The sequence below is a fragment of the Glycine max genome, chromosome 10 (assembly GCF_000004515.6).
Source record: "Glycine max cultivar Williams 82 chromosome 10, Glycine_max_v4.0, whole genome shotgun sequence".
Taxonomy (NCBI): Eukaryota; Viridiplantae; Streptophyta; class Magnoliopsida; order Fabales; family Fabaceae; genus Glycine; species Glycine max.
In genome coordinates, this window is record NC_038246.2 from 1,946,962 (window position 1) to 1,967,451 (window position 20,490).

A 20,490-nucleotide genomic window follows, 5' to 3' on the forward strand; every position below is an offset into this window, starting at 1 on the left:
ATTTTGTACAGCCTCATTATATTTTTTGTATGAATAAAGAGAAATGAAAAACTGGACATATGAGATAAGATATCTAATGTAATAAAAAAGGTTAAAAAATGCTGTTATAAAAAGTATAATTAAAAACATACTATATAAATAATATAATAATACAATATATTGTCAGATATCGCAATAATTTTATATGTAGCAATTTAGTAAGTTACTTCTTTAAAATATCATTAAGAAATCAAATTAAAATTACTTTAAATTTTTTCGTCGGCGCATAATTTTAAAGTTTATATTATATATACCATATAACTTTATATTCTAGCAAGTATATTGTGATTGCCGGTATATTTTTTTAATTTGAATAAAAACAAAAAAATCTAATTTGAAGACAAATATTTTGATTCGTAATTAAAGACATAAGACTTAAAAAATAAGTATTAGGATTACCTCTGACAATATATGACGCGTATATATTGATAATATATTAATGAAATTATTTATTAATATAATTTTTCTTATTATTAATATAAATTTATAATATTTGTACAAATAGTATAAATTTATATTAATGAAATGTTATGACAACAAATGTTCATCCAAGGCCTAATGAGCATATTGATTAGGTGAACCTTAAACATCAAAGTTTTGAATTCTAAAACTATGTTTGACAAGTTTAGTTAATTTTTAAATTTTTTTATTAGTTGAAAAATTCATTTCATTGTTGTTTGACAAACAATTTTTTAAAAGAGTTTTTAATATTTTTTGAAATATTACTTAAACATATTTTTTAAAATATTAGTTTTTATCTTCTAACTTTTGTATTTTTTTTCTTTTTATCTTTGATATATTTATCAATTTTCTGCTTATCCTTTTTAAATAAATCATTATTTTATTATTTTTCATTCATTTTATATTTTATAATTATTTCAACAGTTAATTTTATCAAACACTTATAATTTAATAAACTAATTTTTCAACTTCCAGCTCCCATCTTCCATCTTTTAGATAGTTTTTTCAAAGATAACCCAAATGAAAAATAAGCATTTGAAAACTTGATTTTCCTGTGCAATTTAACTTGTTGGATTACAATGGGTGGACATTAAGTGATCTGAGATGAAGGTACAGGGGAATGGGCCCTTCTAAATTGTTGCTGCTGCTTAAATCAAGGATCTCAACATGGAAGAAGGGATACTTGAAATTTAAGCTGACCGTGAAAAATGTTGTTGGAAAGATCTAAGATAGATAACCGCGTAAGATTATACTTATAAAAGCTGGTAATGCTCCTGAGAACCTTGTGTGACTTACATCAATGTCCAAAGAGGACCATTCAATAGGAATTCTGGTAAGAAACATAAAGATCATTGTTGAATGATATGTATGTCTTTATCAGCCAATGTTGCTACCTGAAAGATCTATGAAAATATTTCTGTCAACCCGCTAGAACTAATGTTTACAGTTGTCAGATTTCAAAAACTAACAAAAAGGTTTTGCCGTTAAAAAAAATAAAAACTAACAAAATGATTTTGGCACTGGCAATGATAAATTGTGACCAAGAGGAATGACTGAAAGGTTCTCAAGTCTGGTCAATGAAGAATCAAGGGGTCCAGAGAGATTGCAGTTTGAAATGCTCAATTCAAGACTAAACAGTGGAAGCAAACTGTACCATTCCTGTCCCGGTGTTGAGATGTTTACACCATCCTATACAGTTGCCTAATCCTGCTGTAGTTTTGGACAAACTTTTGTAGGTCTACACTCTCGAGTTTCAGCAGTGTCCTGTTGAATAAGAGAAAAAAGAGATATCGATAGTAACCAATCTTATAACTGAGAAATCTCTATTGGAATATACCCCACAAAGCCAGCATATGACAAATTCAGATATGTTTAAGTCCTTCAGTTTGCTGAATCTAGACGGTACCTCAGAATTGAAGTTATTATTAACCACATTCAAAACCTGCAGATTATTTTGCAGACTACTCGAATTGTATAGTCCAGCATAGATTGATTCTCCATTCAGGTCAAGACCAACATGTCCCTACTTGTCATAAGTTACACCACCCCACTCACAGCAAGCAATGCTTTGATACCAGGACTACATGATAGATATCACAGGAAAAGGAGTTGATTGATACTCTATCCATACATTAGCTTTTTGATACATGAGCAATGTCTACCAATGTATGCATGTAACAAACTTACGTGATGTCTCCTGCAGTAGAAGGAAATCCATATTCATCAAATAGCCGCATCAAATCACCAAACTGACCATGAAGATCACCAAATACTTTGACAGGAGCTTTAAGCTGAAGAACGATTGGTTCATGCATAAATATTTGCTCGGCAGCATAGCAAAGTTCACCCACTTCATAAGAATCCAAGAAGACCCGCCTGTTTGCAGGAGCTTTCCAGTTGCGAGGCCTAAGCAAAGTTGAAATTATCTGGCAAGAAGACAGTGATAATAAGAGATTGTCTAATGTAGCAATATGGTAATTAAGTGGGTAGACACTAGGCAGTCTATGTCAAGTGCAAACAATATGAACGAAGCAGAATGTAAATCAAACAATGTTTGCCTTTTTATGTAAACCCTGAGGAGATTTCTGCCTGGTGAACTTTTTCGTAGGATATGGCAAATCATTATTTACTGGAATCATGCGTCTGCTTTCATTTTCAAATTGATCTAGCGATAATAGTCTCACCATTCCACCTAGGTTACCTACAGCCTCCTTGGAAACTACAACCTGTAACAAAAATGTATGCTTTTTGCATCCTTGAGAGGAACATGATCAGTTATAAACAAGGATTCCGAGCACATACGGCTCAAGGATGAAGGCGGATATCTCCCTCAGTGTCACTTCCATCTGAAACTGTTTCTGCAGCTTGTGAGTTTTCAACTGACAGAGATGTTTCTTCAGCTGGATTACTTGATATAGACTGCACAGCTTGCCAGACAGCACCCGCTGCCTCAGCTTCAGCAGCTGATGCTTCCCTCAGTTTCTCCAAGGAATTTTTGTCCATGCTGATAAAATGAACACATGTCAACTTGTCATAAAACTGAAATAACCCGAGCATAAGAACAGTGAAGTAGAAGTGTTGAGCTTCTAAAGAAGGAAGCAAAAAATTATATACCCTGAGTGACCAAATGAAGGAGTATCTGGTCCACCATCCAAATTTGGTGCTGTTACATTATAAGTCAAGTTAGATTGATTTTGTTTGGAGCTTGTAACAGGGGAAGCTCTCTCGGGAGAATTAATGTCAGGCTGCAATGGCGAATTTTCAGCCACTAGGAAATCATCTAGTAGTATATCTGCACAGGATAACATGGTTTCATTAGAATTGGCAAACAAAGGAACAAATTTTGAAATATATAAGAATCATCAATGTAAGCCAAATTAAAATGTAAAAACATCAAGACACTAGCAGTCCATAATACAAATTGGAGGACTTTAACACACTAATTCCTTCAATAGGCATTTCAGTTCCTTCTACCAAACTATTGATAACTGAGAATTAATCAACTCAATGCATTATAATGCATAGCCCAAAGGTTAAGAATGCAATCAGAATATTTTCGGAAAAAAAGATATAGAAGAGCAAGTGAGCAACAAAGGCAAAGAAAAGAAAAAAGTATTATGCTATTGTATTTTCTAGTAAGCATTAAATTCAATGGCCATTAAGGGAAATTGTCCACAGGTATATAAACTGAACACAAAAAATTGAGGCAAGCAGTGTGGGCTGTTCTAACACCGCACTCACCTCCACAGATGCCTATTAGACAAACTGATTAAGTGATACAGCACGAAAAACAACAAAGATTCCCCTCCACAAAACATGGAAACAATGGACATGGGCTCCTATTGTCATGTTAGATTCCATCTTAAAATTAATTGGCATTAAGCGCAGTTGTCTGCTGGTATATAAATAATAGAATATGCCTCATACAAGTCAAAATATTGCAAGTACTTACCTCCTCTTAGACCACCATAGATAAATATATGAACACCAACAGCTGCTGCTGCATGGCGACAACGACGCATAAGCTCCAAAGGAGGGTCATAATCATGACCTTTGTTTGAGCGTGAGGAGGACACAATGCCATTTCTGTCCAACCAAACCCCAGCAGCAGTGTCCAATACTGTCAAAGCAAGAAAAAGAAAACATAGGTATAGAGAGAGGAAATGGACAAAACAACATGACAAGAAATATACAATAAAAAATTTGGTAATAACATAGAAAAACAAGCTACCTGCAATGGATGCTTCACCTTCCACGGACCGTCCACCCCTGAGAACACCTCCTGTAGCATGTAATCGGGCACCAACAAAAACCTGAAAGAACACAATGCCACATTTGATCAAAATACAATCATCAAAAGTTTAAAACATCTAGAGGATATCTCTAGATATCATATCATTATATCTCAGAATATTTTGGCCTTTAGAGAACCTTTGGTGATCTTTTAGCAATAAATTCCATATATATTTCAGGATTTGTTTCCTTATTTAATTGGGATGAGGAGTCTTCTATTATAGTAAATAGAGCTAAGTACTTTATCTTTTCTATCACATCTTTCACAACACTATTGATTTAATACGTCAGAATATTCTCTCTTTCCCTCCTTATCTACCCAAATACCTAAACTTTCAACAAGATAAATTGACATCATTATAAAAGTAGAGAAATCTTACACTAGTTCTAAGCCACTGAACTAGTTTTTCATCCAACTACTAAAAGATATCAAGAACTTATTCTGGAATGCAGAATTAAATAGGAAAGAGAGGAATCCACATTATATTCTTTTAAAATTTCACAGTCTCTCATTATTGCACCAGAACAAAATGATCACAAATAAAGATAACAAAATTAAGCATTCAACTGTTGGAGAAAAATAGTATAAGAAATAAAGTGAGAGAAATAGAGTATTATTTTCAAAGACGGTATCTTTTCCCAAATCCAAATCTATGTCAACCACTACTATCTATATAACCTATCCTATTTAGTGTTATAAACCATGATTAGCTAGCTTATCAGCATGTTACGGAACAAAAGATAAATGGATTAAAAAAATTTCTTAGGTGTGTGTATGTGTATGAAAGATTACTGTATATTATGAAATTTTCGTATCTAAGTTAAAATAATTTGTTACATATAAATGCAAAAAAAAACATAATTAAAGGTATTTTCATAATTAATGATTAAAAGCCATAAATTTAAGGCAAACGCAGAAACAGAAGTTAATAATAAGTGTCAAGTAATATAAAAGAAAGTGCAGCAAGAAAGAGCATTGTAAGGTTGTCTATATGAACAGTACAATGATCAAAGAATATAAAACAAAACATAGACTCCTCTAGTCCTCCTTGACATGAACAGAACAGACCCCAAAGGATGTGAACAGAGTAGAGACCACAGAACAGTGCGTCAGAGTTCACAGAGTGTGGATTAGCTGGAAATTCCATCAGAGTGCCATGGGTTGGCTGGAAACTCCACCAACATGCTATGACTATGAGTTGGACGGAAATGCAGCTGAGAACTCTGGGTTAGATGATTTACATCGAAGAGAGACGTGACCAGCATTATTCAGCCTTTGATTGACATGACCAGCATTATTACGCCACCCCCAGATGTGGGTAATGTTATAATGCAAACTTGAGGAGCATAGCAAAGAAGCGCTTTCCATGAACCATTTTGTGAAAATTAGTAAATTATTAATAAATTGGATATAACAGACACCAGTTCAGTTATTCAATATAACAGCACATTACATCTTTATCTAACAGTTGACTGCTAGAAAATATGGATACCTGCAAAGAAGGTGCACAAATAGGTCTAATTTAATAGCACATAGAGATCTAATTTTGGGATTCAACCTCTTGCCAACAGGATATGAAAACGCAGCATCATGCACTTAATACACAGCATTATAAAAGATCCACCTGTTTTGAAGGCCATCATACAGAAGAAAATATTATATAGGTGCCAAATGAGACCATAGATAAAGGTGAAAGTAGAACCCCTTAAAACACAATTGGCAATAATTTAAAACATTTCCCGGTGTTTTCCAAGGATCACAGTCGCCAACAAAAATTCTAGAGAAACTGGCATTGCCTGAACCAAATTACCAGAATAACAAATACATTCTTAAATCAAAATTTAGAGAGAGAAAAAAAAGACATAGCCTAACAAAACCAGCTCATAGATGAGAAACCCAAAATTTCATCTTCCAGCAATCCTCAACAAAGGAGAGATTATACCCTGTATCTCTTGCAATGACTGTTGAATCCGAATCTCCTGCACAACAGCCCGCTTGAGATTTATGATATGACTCTTGATGGCTTCAGAATCAGAAGCTCTAATATCATCCACCCTCATTTCAAGAACCTTCTTGGCAAATCCCATCAACAAACTAGAATATCTAGGCAAGGTACAATACTTATGCAAGAATTCCAAGAGGAGTTCCAAATTCTTCACATCCAAGTTGGAGACACACTTAAGCAATTTCTTCCTAGCCACCAATTCCTCCAGCACAGCCACCACATGCCCGGGGTTCATAGTTTGCAACACAGATACCAGAGCCTCCCCATGCTCAAACTTGTTCAACAGCATGTCGTGCTCAGCCCACTTCTTCTTCTTGGGCTTCATAACCAAGAAATCCCCCTCGGACGGCTTCGTTCCCTGCCCTCTATGGAAATACCTGAAATGCGAAGGCCTCATCGCTTTCTTCTCAGTGTTCTCCACAGGTGCTATTTTCCAAAACAAGCTAGCCTCACTCTCCCTCTCCTTTTCCTTTTCCCTTATCTTCTTCTTGCTAGCATAGATCACTCCATTGGAAGTCCCAATTGCCCTGGTGGAACAATCCGGCGAGTAAGCGACTGACAAAAGAGGCGCGGGGAACCTCATGGAATGTGTAACCTTCAATGATCCATAATCAAACACCTTCAAGTACCCATCCAACCCAACACTCATGATCCTAAACTGATTCGATGATTCTTCTCCATCATCCTTCCCAATTTTCCCGACACAAATCGATGTAACCGTCTTGTTGTGACTCTCCATGGAATACACAAGCTTCCCTCCACCAATCAAGTCCCACAGCTTAACCGAATTCCCACCAGCCGTCGCAACCATCCCTCCGGACGGCAAGAACACAACATCCTCCACGGGCGCGCCATGGTTCACCTGCACCGACCATTTCGAATCCCTAACCCTAGAATCCCAGAGCTTGACGACATGGTCATAGGAGCCTGTAACGAAGATTTCAGAATTCACAGGGGAGGAGTCTCCGCACCTGACGTAGTCCTTGTGGCCGAGGAACTCGGCGACCGGGGTCGCCTCGGCGACGTCCCATAGCTTGATGAGGGCGTCGTCGCCGGCGGAGATGAGGTGGAGCTTGTCGAGGCGGGGGAAGTGGACGAAGCGGACGGGGCGGGAGTGGGACTTGAGGCGGCGGAGGGCGGTGCGGGACTTGACGTCGAAGACCTGGACGAGGCCGGAGAGGTCGGAGGCGGCGAGGAGGCGGGCGTCGGAGCGGAAGGAGGCGCAGGTGACGGCGTCGGAGAAGGAGGAGATGGTGGCGGCGGGGGAGAGCGTTTGGGAGCTGAAGAGAGTGAGGGAGGCGGAATGTGCGGCGGCGAAAGAGTGAGGGGGTGTCGGAGAGAACGTGATGGAAGGAACGGAGATGAGATTGGGAATTTGTTGGGTCTTGAAGGAGGACCAGTACTTGGATTCAGGGGTTTGCTTAGGGGTTCTGGCTTTCGATTTCAGCTTTGGCTTCACCGGGAAATTCTTCAGAACTCTTGCTTCCTCCATTTTTGCAACCTCCCACGCCGCAAGCCAAGGTTTAGGGTTTAAGAGTGCTGTGACTGTGTGCTATTTTAGAATCACTGTTATGTTCCTCGCGTAGTCGATACATTAGAATTTAAATGTTATTTTATGTTGATTTTTTTTTTCCTTCCTAAATTTTATTGCTTTTTTTTATATATAAATCTTTAAAAACAAAAAAAGTATTCTTGATTAGACATCCAATACACGGGGTTTTTTTTATATTGTCTCCACTTTGAATATTATTTTTAAAAATTACTCAAATTAAATTACCCCTAATTAATAATGATATGATGAATTTTCGGAATTAGTTAATGTGACATGAGACATTTACAATATATAATGGAAAATTGCTTGGCAATAGAGTTAGGCAAAGGGGGGTTTACAACACGTGTTTTGATTGGGTATTGAACCCAGGTATGTATGCTGAAACATGACGATGTTTAAATTCACAATTGTGCACCTTTTTTTTTTTTTTAATGCAATGGGTGTGTTCGTGTTAAACCAAAATTGACCTGTTCTTATTTTTTCAGATGGTGATGTAAACAGTGGATGTAGTTTTTTTTGTTTTTTTTCTTTTACATACGGGAAGCAATTTACGCTTTCTTCAATCCATTATTGGTAGGTATTTTTTTTAGTCTCTCCAAAATATTATTCCATTCTTAGTCCTAATTTTTTTCCCATTTTAGTCCCTAAAAAATTCTACATCTAAGGACCAAAAACGGAATAAAAAAATTCGGAACTAAAGAAAATTCACAAAAGATGAAGAACAAAAGGATAATAAACCCAACGTCTTATGGAATGTTTTGTTTCTTTTCCTTATTCTATTTCTTTGCATCCTTCCCATTCGTTTTTGCAAAAATTGACCCTAATTTCTGTAATTTATATTTCAATGATGAATGACTACATGACTGTTTATTTGATGCTTATTGGTTTCCAACCTCTTTTAATTTCATGGTCTAAGAAAAGTGGGGTGCTTTATCATGTTCCAGAATAGTTTATTGCCTTCCTTTCTTTTGGGATAATAAACTGACTCCCCATAAAAAGTGTGCAACGAAGTGCATTGCACTTTGAACGAGTTCCATATGGCGGCCACTGTCTGCACCCTCTTTCTTGTGCTATTTTGCTGCCATTGTAGTCTGATTCTTTTGTATGAATTTTGTAGAACTTCGTTGGCAATGGTAATTTCATGCAGGAACTTTATACGAATACTCACCAACCTGAGCAATTCTTGGCACAGTTACATTACATGCATCAAATCTGAAGCAACTGCATCTTTTAGCTGAGTTGATGTGAAAACATGCATCCCATATGCAAATCCAAAAACACTGGAAAAGCAAATAATCTTTCGTTGAGGCCTTTTTTTCTCAGTGGACCGGGAATACTTTTATAAACTTAAGAACTGCCTACTTTTTTATTTCAAACTTTGAGACTTGAGAGACGATTGATCCAAATGTTATGAACATTTATATAAAGGAAAGAATATATATTTATCTATGATACAATATATATACCAAACATTGGTATTCCCTCACTAAGTTATCAATCCCCATGTTAAGGGGGAGAAGACACTAACATCTCTTCCACTTTATCCATGTCCCATGCCTTGTAAGTAAACCCAATCTCCACAAGCCATTCGCTAATTGGCTAACATAAAATAATGCACTCTCTCAAGCTATTTGCATGCTGCTAATGAGAGTTTGCTTTTCTGCAACTAGAGAAGAATATAGTACAAAATATGTATTCTGTCAACAATGACAGGTATACAAACAGAACATTCGGTTGGCAGGATACCAAGCGACGACAAAAAATCCCCAATGTGCAGTATTTATTCAAGTCATGAATTATATCATATGTATGCTAGTGAGCCACGATCAAGGTCAGGCTGTGGTCGACCCCGAGTAGGAGTTGGTGGCCTCTGAATATTGAGCTCCTACAATAAGCAAATGAGCACCAAAAAATGAGAATCGCATCCAACAAATCCACTTCATTAATTGTTAAATAAAGTATAGAGAAGAAAGATACTGCATAAGGGCTCACCTGCATCCATGTCTCATCCATACCACGCTCAGGAGATGTCTCAGGAGACTGAAGGGGAGGTGGTATGGGATGAATTAATTTTGGAACCACAACCAAACCCCTACCAACTACCAGTATAGCTCCCGCATTGTTCGCAGTTCCTAAAATCACACACCCGGCATGAGATTGAAATGCTATTACATGCAAACGAGAATGCTGGTGAGAAATTATGCTTACCACAATAGTTGGTTGCAGAAAAAAGGGTGATTAATTGTCCCTGGGCAAATCGTTCAAAACCATCCATGACACACTCATGGGCCCTTATAATGAGCTGCAATTTATTTTTCTTACAAAATTCTGTGACACGATCAGGCTGTGCATAAAATAAGAGAAGTAATAGGTCAGCTTCCCCTTTAAATAGGAAGAACTTTAAGGCATGCCACCAGTGAATAATATTCCACTGTATAAAATGTTATCAATAAGTAAAAAGATATGATTTTTGAATTGGGTTCAAAACAATTGTTAATATTTCACAATACTTTTCCCAATCAAATGGTGTCTTAATTACTAAATTCTAATTCCTACCCTTTTTTTGGTCTTGAAGAGACTGCCAAAATTTGTTACTTGACGTTTTCATTTTTCCTTTTTGGTTCTCAACAAAGATCTTAATTTATATTACTACAGAAAACTGCGGATGAGGAGGAAGGGTTGTTAGACCCTTTTAAAAAACTGATTTTTCCTTTCTAATTAGGCACAGTTAGCTTGCTCCAAGCTAACTCATACTTTTTGGTCATGTAAAGGAAGACTAACATGCCTTGAAAATTGCTCTTATGGGAAGGTATTTTTCAAGTCAACACTGATAACATCTAACAAGGGACCACTCCAACTAAAGGACTAAAAACATTGCAAAAGGAAATTGTCAGAGAAAAGAGGGAAAGTAAGTTACAGGATGACAAGATATCCAAAAGGGTGTGCGGGGGAGGGGGATTAGAGAGCATAATAAAGATTGATGAATATGGCAATGCTTCCCAATCTTTGGCATATATGAAATGACAACTCACTAGAAGTTAAAATGACCATGAGCCAAAAATACTAGATAGGGGCAATAGATCTATCCTATTTCAACAGTGAATCAAATTGCTAGGACCCAAGAACAGACTATTATTTGATTTTGAAAGGTAATATTATAAATTAGTTTCCAGAGAGAAGCAACAAAGCAGCAGGCTAGGGCTACATAACCCTTTCAACTAGTTTTCAGACTTCAGGAACCGCAGAAATTGAAATTCATATTTATCACAAGGAATGATGTCCAAATTTGGTGTAAAGATTTTTTCCAGACTATGCAAGAGGGGGGGGGGGAGGGGGGGGGTGAAACTGATGATTCTTCCAACACTGGATGTGGATGAAATACATAATAGTAAAATAAATCATCCACTAGAATCACACCATTCATACAATAGTTTGTAATCTTAGATGTAAACATGAGAATACATGCTCATACATCATAATCTATGGGAGATGGGGTTGGAAAATATCCCAATAGCATGAAAGGTCAATGTTTACAATGAAAGATAGCATATACTTACCCCAAAAGTGACAAGCCCTGGGCCTCTAGCATTTGGTCTCAAACCCTCTACACTATCATTCTCTGTGGGATCAGACCTACACAAACCCATAGATATTGTAATAAAAAAAATGAAAAAAAAGGCAGCCAATGCAAACTGCTCCCACCAAGTGGATCACAAGGGGAGATTGTTTTGAAGATTAAAACACATGATCACCAGGCCATAAAATAGCAACCATACTGTTGGATTTAGGATCTCCCTCAAAGAAGAAACAAAAAGGGAACGCAAACATAACAAGAAGCCACATGACAAAAAAAAATAGATAGATAACAAAGAAGAGGTACCATAAAAGGTCCATTAAAATAATAGATCCTGCATCCATTGTTATGGGCCTTTTGAGCTTCTCTATATCTTCTACTGAATTGATAGATCTTCCAATGCCACCATGCATGCAGATAATTTTCTTTTCAATAAGAGCAGCTAATGGAAGATAATTAAATAGTTGATTGAATCGTGTCCATGCCCATATCCCATCATTTTCACCCTACAAAGCACATTGTTAGTTGCAAAGTTGAATCCAAAAATTGAATCAATACAAGTATGTTTCTGTCTCTACCATTCTTTCAATGCACTCAATCCGAAAACCAAATAGTGCATTTATGTCAGCAGCTTCGTGGTTTCCCCGTATCAAGTGAACATTCTCAGGATATTCGATCTACACAACAATGTCAGTACAAGGTCAATTATAAACACACAAAAAAATCAAATACAATAATACCAGACAAGTAACCTAGAATTCAATTAAACAGTAGCCTGCCTTAAGAGCAAGTAGCAAGGTAATGGTTTCCAAGCTATGCTGTCCTCGATCAACGTAATCTCCCAAAAACAGGTAGTCAATATAGCTGAAACATTAAATGTGTTAGCTAATTCCAAAATGTTCATATGAGAGACGACAGAAAGAGAAGAATGCCTTCGAAAAATTTTCACTCAAGTATTGACAAGAAGAAATGTATTAACACAGAACAAGACCAAGTGTCAGATTAACCAATCCTGTTAAGGAACATACAGTACGTATTAACTCCCAACCATCAGTTGGCACGTTTTACTTCAAATCACGAGTAAACATTTCTAGACAGGGTTTTTGGACAAAACATTTTTTGTTCAGTGAAGAGCTAATTAATTACAACAAACCATTGAGAAGAAGTGAAATCCACAAGACAGGCAGCCCAAAGCTAGAGGCTCCCCTTAGTGGGGCCAGGGGAGAATAAATGGAGGCAATCTTACCCCACAGCAAGTGGATCAACTGTTACCAAGATTTAAAACTGTGACCTCAAGATCATAAAGTAGCAACCTTACCAATGCACCAAGGCTCACCCACACACATAGCAAGGAAAGGTATACTTTTCAGAGTTAATTAGTCTTGAACTGAATTCAAAAGAATGAACCACCATAACCAAGTGCAGAAAAATATCCCTCAAGACCTCAACTGTAGCTAACATGTAAACCTCATGATGTTTTTGACACATACTAACAAATACTCTTTAAAAAGAATGTGGTTATATGCTTCCCAAGGAGTAACCATTATTTTATCACTTTTAAGAATATCGATGGTTGACATTTCACAATAAGTTAATTCATGATCAGAATGATGGAACTAAGTTGCAATGACTATAAATAAAACAATCCAGGATTACATGATAGATATCACAGGAAAAGGAGTTGATTGATACTCTATCCATACATTAGCTTTTTGATACATGAGCAATGTCTACCAATGTATGCATGTAACAAACTTACGTGATGTCTCCTGCAGTAGAAGGAAATCCATATTCATCAAATAGCCGCATCAAATCACCAAACTGACCATGAAGATCACCAAATACTTTGACAGGAGCTTTAAGCTGAAGAACGGTTGGTTCATGCATAAATATTTGCTCGGCAGCATAGCAAAGTTCACCCACTTCATAAGAATCCAAGAAGAACCGCCTGTTTGCAGGAGCTTTCCAGTTGCGAGGCCTAAGCAAAGTTGAAATTATCTGGCAAGAAGACAGTGATAATAAGAGATTGTCTAATGTAGCAATATGGTAATTAAGTGGGTAGACACTAGGCAGTCTATGTCAAGAGCAAACAATATGAACGAAGCAGAATGTCAATCAAATAATGCTTGCCTTTTTATGTAAACCCTGAGGAGATTTCTGCCTGGTGAACTTTTTCGTAGGATATGGCAAATCATTATTTACTGGAATCATGCGTCTGCTTTCATTTTCAAATTGATCTAGCGATAATTGTCTCACCATTCCACCTAGGTTACCTACAGCCTCCTTGGCAACTACAACCTGTAACAAAAATGTATGATTTTTGCATCCTTGAGAGGAACATGATCAGTTATAAACAAGGATTCCGAGAACATACGGCTCTAGGATGAAGGCGGACATCTCCCTCAGTGTCACTTCCATCTGAAACTGTTTCTGCAGCTTGTGAGTTTTCATCTGACAGAGATGTTTCTTCAGCTGGATTACTTGATATAGACTGCACAGCTTGCCAGACAGCACTCGCTGCCTCAGCTTCAGCAGCTGATGCTTCCCTCAGTTTCTCCAAGGAATTTTTGTCCATGCTGATAAAATGAACACATGTCAACTTGTCATAAAACTGAAATAACCCGAGCATAAGAACAGTGAAGTAGAAGTGTTGAGCTTCTAAAGAAGGAAGCAAAAAATTATATACCCTGAGTGACCAAATGAAGGAGTATCTGGTCCACCATCCAAATTTGGTGCTGTTACATTATAAGTCAAGTTAGATTGATTTTGTTTGGAGCTTGTAACAGGTGAAGCTCTCTCAGAAGAATTAATGTCAGGCTGCAATGGCGAATTTTCAGCCACTAGGAAATCATCTAGTAGTATATCTGCACAGGATAACATGGTTTCATTAGAATTGGTAAACAAAGGAACAAATTTTGAAATATATAAGAATCATCAATGTAAGCCAAATTAAAATGTAAAAACATCAAGACACTAGCAGTCCATAATACAAATTGGAGGACTTTAACACACTAATTCCTTCAATAGGCATTTCAGTTCCTTCTACCAAACTATTGATAACTGAGAATTAATCAACTCAAGGCATTATAATGCATACCCCAAAGGTTAAGACTGCAATCAGAATATTTTCGGAAAAAAAGATATAGCAGAGCAATTGAGCAAAACAAAGGCAAAGAAAAGAAAAAAGTATTATGCTATTGTATTTTCTAGTAAGCATTAAATTCAATTGCCATTAAGGGAAATTGTCCACAGGTATATAAACTGAACCCTAATAATTGAGGCAAGCAGTGTGGGCCATTCTAACACCGCACTCACCTCCACAGATGCCTATTAGACAAACTGATTAAGTGATACAGCACGAAAAACAACAAAGATTCCCCTCCACAAAACATGGAAACAATGGACATGGGCTCCTATCGTCAAGTTAGATTCCATCTTAAAATTAATTGGCATTAAGCGCAGTTGTCTGCAGGTATATAAATAATAGAATATGCCTCATTCAAGTCAAAATATTGCAAGTACTTACCTCCTCTTAGACCACCATAGATAAATATATGAACACCAACAGCTGCTGCTGCATGGCGACAACGACGCATAAGCTCCAAAGGAGGGTCATAATCATGACCTTTGTTTGAGCGTGAGGAGGACACAATGCCATTTCTGTCCAACCAAACCCCAGCAGCAGTGTCCAATACTGTCAAAGCAAGAAAAAGAAAACATAGGTATAGAGAGAGGAAATGGACAAAACAACATGACAAGAAATATAAAATTTGGTAATAACATAGAAAAACAAGTTACCTGCAATGGATGCTTCACCTTCCACGGACCGTCCACCCCTGAGAACACCTCCTGTAACATGTAATCGTGCACCAACAAAAACCTGAAAGAACACAATGCCACATTCGATCAAAATACAATCATCAAAACTTTAAAACATCTAGAGGATATCTCTAGATATCATAACATTATATCTAAGAATATATTGGCCTTTAGAGAACCTTTGGTGATCTTTTAGCAATAAATTCCATATATATTTCAGGATTTGTTTCCTTATTTAATCGGGATGAGGAGTCTTCTATTATAGTAAATAGAGCTAAGTACTTTATCTTTTCTATCACATCTTTCACAACACTATTGATTTAATACGTCAGAATATTCTCTCTTTCCCTCCTTATCTACCCAAATACCTAAACTTTCAACAAGATAAATTGACATTATTATAAAAGTAGAAAAATCTTACACTAGTTCTAAGCCACTGAACTAGTTTTTCATCCAACTACTAAAAGATATCAAGAACTTATTCCGGAATGCAGAATTAAATAGGAAAGAGAGGAATCTACATTATATTCTTTTAAAATTTCACACAGTCTCTCTTTATTGCACAAGAACAAAATGATGACAAATAAAGAAAACAAAATTAAGCATTCAACTGTTGGAGAAAAATAGTATAAGAAATAAAGTGAGAGAAATAGAGTAATATTTTCAAAGACGGTATCTTTTCCCAAATCCAAATCTATGTCAACCACTATTATGATATTATTTATATAACCTCTCCTATTTAGTGTTATAAACCACGATTAGCTTATCAGCATGTTAGAGAACAAGAGATAAATGGCTTAAAAAAATTTCTAAGGTGTGTGTATGTGTATGAAAGATTACCGTATATTATGAAATTTTCGTATCTAAGTTAAAATAATTTATGTTACATATAAATGCAAAAAAACAAAACATAATTAAAGGTATTTTCATAATTAATGATTAAAAGCCATAAATTTAAGGCAAACGCAGAAACAGAAGTTAATAATAAGAGTTGAGTAATATAAAAGAAAGTGCAGGTTGTCTATATGAACAGTACAATGAACGAAGAATATAAAACAAAACATAGACTCCTCTAGTCCTCCTTGACATGAACAGAACAGACCCCAAAGGATGTGAACAGAGTAGAGACCACAGAACGGAGTGTCAGAGTTCGACAGAGTGTGGATTAGCTGGAAATTCCACCAGAGTGCCATGGGTTGGCAGGAAACTCCATCAACATGCTATTACTATGAGTTGGACGGAAATGCAGCTGAGAACTCTGGGTCAGATGGTTTGCATCGAAGAGAGAAGTGACCAGCATTATTTAGCCTTTGATTGGAGTGAGAGAGGGATGAAATAAAAGGGGGGGAAAATCCAAAGATTACGCCACCCCCCCCCCCCCCCCAAACAGCACCAAACAATATCATTTGAGGGGACAAAAGGGGACATTTAGTCTCTGATGCAATAGAAGCTGCGATTCATGGCACTCCAGGTGCAACAGTGAGCTGTAACACCACGGGGTTCCACTGAGTGGCCTATAGTCATGACGCTCCACAATGCAGCTACAGCAGTGCTATAGCACGCAAATGACTACTCTGGTATTATGTGAGACCCCATAATGCTTAGATCAATGTAAGAACAATTCTTACCATCGGGGTCTGAGCAGCCACATACATGTACATAAACAAGCTTTATTGCGAGAATAAGAGAAATTAATCTCCACATCATTGCGCATGAACAAATCATGCCACTTTTTAAAGCAATAATGAGAAAGACATGTAAATGAATCCCAGTGAAATAAAATACAATATATATAAAAAAAAGGATAAGAAATAAAAAGTAGGAATCTCTCACATACCGCAGCATGTTGATACCTAGGTGAAGGGGAAACTCCCGGTGCAAGGGTCCATTCCCACTGGCCATTCCTATGCATGAGCAGTCCATAGGCATCTGCTAGTGGCTGCAAAAGATAAATACGATAAATGCTATTATACTTCACTAAATATGCCCCAAACGCAAGATTCAGAAGTCAGAACAATATAATAACAAAGTATGCTTTTCTGCTTCGAATATAATTACTTATCACTCAGCACACTACAATTTAACAATGCAAATGGAATGTCGAAAATCCCAGCATGATAGATTAGCAAACTAAGTTTTCTATAAGCAACAGATCATGATGATCTGAGTAAAAAAATACGATCGAACATACAGCTCCAGAAGAGTCTCTTCCACCACAGAGTAAAAACATTCCATCTGAGCGAGCACTAGCAGTTGCGTACCTATAAATTGGGGTAGAATAGTGTAAAATTACAATATATTCATATATGTAGAAGCAATGAAGACAGCTAAGGCTTCATTAGCCAAGAGGCTAGACAGACTTACATTCTGGCAGAAGGTCTGTCACCTTCTGGGTTCAGCTTCTGCCACACATAAGGTTTTTGAGCAGTATCCAAAGCCCAAGCATCAGATACAACTCTTTTCCCTGCCACACAGTATAAAAAATTAAACTATTTGTTAGGTAGCACATGACAATATACACTTTCTTCACCAGAGATTCCAAACAGATATATGTAGCATATGAGTGCCCAACAAAAACAACTTAGAGAAATCTCCACTATCAATTCAACAGTGTTTATTCTCAAACTTTGAACTAAACAAGATGAAGGTAATATGCAATAAGAACTTGATAAAAAAGAGACAAACTTTTGTCGCGACTTTTCTTTAGTATTTTTGGATGCATGGCAAACCCAAATACAAAAGGAACTTACGCACATGGCATTCACAGGTATGTTTGGATTCCCATTGGGGAAATTCCAAGCCACAGTCAAGGTAAAAGCTCATCTCCAGCAGCTTTTGCCAAAACTATGATTTGGAGGTTCCCAATTGAAATTCAAACCCACAGTAAGTCAAGCTCAAAAATTTTGCCAACTCGATTGTTCCATTGATAAAGTCTAATCCTCATACAACAACTAATTTACCACAGCTTTATAACAAAAATTTGAAAAACAACAACCCGGTAATGAATTTGTCTCACCGTCATTTCCGCTGACAGTTACTAGATATCTCTGAGCAACCAAGTCCATTGCATGGCCATAGCGTGGACCAGGTCCTTGCCCTTGTACAACGACCCTACAATTAAAATATTAAATTAGTAGCAATATTGACTAATTGTGTGATTTTGTCAAAATTCAAGAAGCAGGGAAAAAGAAAAACATGTCTAATTACAACAAACCTCACCTGTGCCATTTGTATTTATCATTGGTCAAGTCAAGCACATAGAGATCATCGGTAGAATGCCCCGCCGGACCTATCCCACCCTAGTGAAGAAAACAAATCAAGCAAATGTTAATATAACCAAACTAGTCAAGAAGAAGAGGAATCTCAGTCCCCACAAGTTATCTCAATTCACACAATCACCTGAAAAACAACCATGGTTCCAACTGCAGCAGCGGCATGAGCAGCCCGGGGAGATGGCGGTTCTCCGGCGGGTTTAACACTGAACACTCACAGCAGCAAAGATCATTACTTCAGAAGCAATTCATCAATCAAATCCAAAACAATAAAAATGAAAACACACAATCACAGACACACACAAATCAACTGAATTTGGAAGATTTAAGAATTATGAAAACGAGAATCAAACTCACCTAGTCCATTTTCTACTTTGAACGTCATAGGCATGGACGGTATTCGTGACTCCTGCTAATCCTGCAAAGTAAAAAGCAGCGAATTTCAGGCAACGAAAAAAAAGGCAGATGAAGAGAGTGGGTGAGCGAGTGAGTGAAGGGAGGAATTACGAATGCCGGGAGCGGAGGAAGATCCTCCTTCAATGGCGGTGGCGCCGCCGAATAAGATCAAGCGGGGGCCTAGAGTCTTGGTGGCAGCGACGGCGGTGAGGGTGTGGCCACAACGAGGGCCAGGAGCGTCTTCATCGGTGTCCCAGACAGTTTCTATAGTTCGATAGGTTGGAGCAGGGTACAGCCACGGTTTCGACCCCATCGAAATCTCAAAAAAAATTAACAATCAAAGACAAGAACCCTAAGGTTGAGCAACGGCGCTGCACGCTGGTGGGCCCGGTCTTGCTCCGGACCCGCTAAACCGTAAAGTAGTAGAGTGTATCTTATTTTCCAGATCAGGAAATTTATGAGAGGTAGGTAGAAGAGTGATGGAAGGAAGAGTTCTTGTGATGGAAGAGTAAGGAATGGCCCAAGTCAAAGTGCGGTTACAGGTTGTATTTCTATTCTACACAAAGGGGGTAAGATTTATTTCCGTTGCTCTGACATGGAAAGTTTGGTTTTTTTTTTCGGGTTTATCGCATGATGATGATCATGATGCATTTTGCAATTTGCAGCCTCGAGATACCATGATGCACATACATTCCCTTCTCCCCACCAAATAATTATTCTCATTTTAATTCATTCATTTTCGTTTTGTTTCGGACTTATGTTTGAAAAGGACCTGTGGCTTCAATATCGAGCCACTCCCTCGTTACGGGAAAATTCGATTTTTCTTGTTTGGCCGTGTGTTTTTGTCATTTGTTCTTTAATCGGGTCAAATGACCTGATATAATTCATGTAATTGTTGATGTCGTCATCATGGCTGTTGTATTTTATTCATGTCAAAATATGTACATTTAGATGCTGCAACACAAGTCTATGGACAAAGTTACAATGTTATTATGAATGTAAAGTAGGATGAGTGTTTGTTCAGTTTCATGTTTTGGTCTGTCAGACATAAGTCTTGACTCAATCAAACATGATTATCATTTATGGTAGAACATTACTGATTTGATTTAAAACACAAATCTTGACTCAATCAGACATAAGTATGTTATTTTCTCAGGTTTACCATTTTCTTTCATCAACAATACATCGTCTATACCACCTACTTTTGTAATTACATGTTCTTACCAATATTTCGTTGCTGTCGCCTAATTACACCCACGAATGAAGACTATATGGCATACCTGCAAAGATCTCAATGCTTAAGTCAATTCAAGCAACAACAAAAAAATGAATAGAAATGAGCATACATAAATCACCCTTTAGTGTGCATTTACATAAGAAAGAGAGTGTTAAGTTGAGATAAGATTTAGGTTACTTTTGTGATGATTGATCTAATTGACACACTGGTTGACAAAATCACATAATTAATCGTTGTGGTTGTTAACTTTATGATTGAGATTCTTCCCGATAATAAGAGACATAATTGATAAATTACTTAAATTGCAAGATCCTTAATTTTGCGTGACTTGATAACTTAAC

The 20,490-nt window shown here is 37.1% G+C and overlaps 2 protein-coding genes and 1 pseudogene across 3 annotated transcripts; all 3 read right to left on the minus strand.

The window, feature by feature from the left end:
• Positions 1 to 1,352: 1,352 nt before the first annotated feature.
• Positions 1,353 to 5,410, minus strand: LOC102666267 (serine/threonine-protein phosphatase BSL1-like; annotated as a pseudogene).
• Positions 4,232 to 7,899, minus strand: LOC102668105 (protein SLOW WALKER 1). Of its 2 annotated transcripts, XM_041006274.1 has the most exons (2): positions 6,237 to 7,899; positions 4,232 to 5,918 (listed from the first exon to the last, which is right to left on the minus strand). In XM_041006274.1, the coding sequence occupies exons 1-2, from the start codon at positions 7,789 to 7,791 to the stop codon at positions 5,848 to 5,850; spliced, it is 1,626 nt and encodes a 541-aa protein (XP_040862208.1). In that variant the 5' UTR covers positions 7,792 to 7,899; the 3' UTR covers positions 4,232 to 5,847. The 2 variants fall into 2 exon arrangements, with proteins under 2 accessions (XP_040862208.1, XP_014618392.1); XM_014762906.2 differs by lacking the exon at positions 4,232 to 5,918 and having other exon boundaries at positions 5,979 to 7,895.
• Positions 7,900 to 9,247: 1,348 nt separating this feature from the next.
• On the minus strand, positions 9,248 to 19,612 carry LOC100809465 (serine/threonine-protein phosphatase BSL1). Its single transcript, XM_003536290.5, has 21 exons — positions 19,024 to 19,612; positions 18,874 to 18,934; positions 18,644 to 18,722; positions 18,464 to 18,543; positions 18,261 to 18,355; positions 17,609 to 17,708; positions 17,436 to 17,505; positions 17,082 to 17,183; positions 15,224 to 15,305; positions 14,952 to 15,119; positions 14,112 to 14,289; positions 13,800 to 14,001; positions 13,556 to 13,723; positions 13,185 to 13,423; positions 12,205 to 12,289; positions 12,004 to 12,102; positions 11,732 to 11,931; positions 11,409 to 11,484; positions 10,060 to 10,195; positions 9,844 to 9,983; positions 9,248 to 9,736 (listed from the first exon to the last, which is right to left on the minus strand). The coding sequence occupies exons 1-21, from the start codon at positions 19,223 to 19,225 to the stop codon at positions 9,653 to 9,655; spliced, it is 2,646 nt and encodes an 881-aa protein (XP_003536338.1). The 5' UTR covers positions 19,226 to 19,612; the 3' UTR covers positions 9,248 to 9,652.
• Between the last annotated feature and the right edge of the window lie 878 nt (positions 19,613 to 20,490).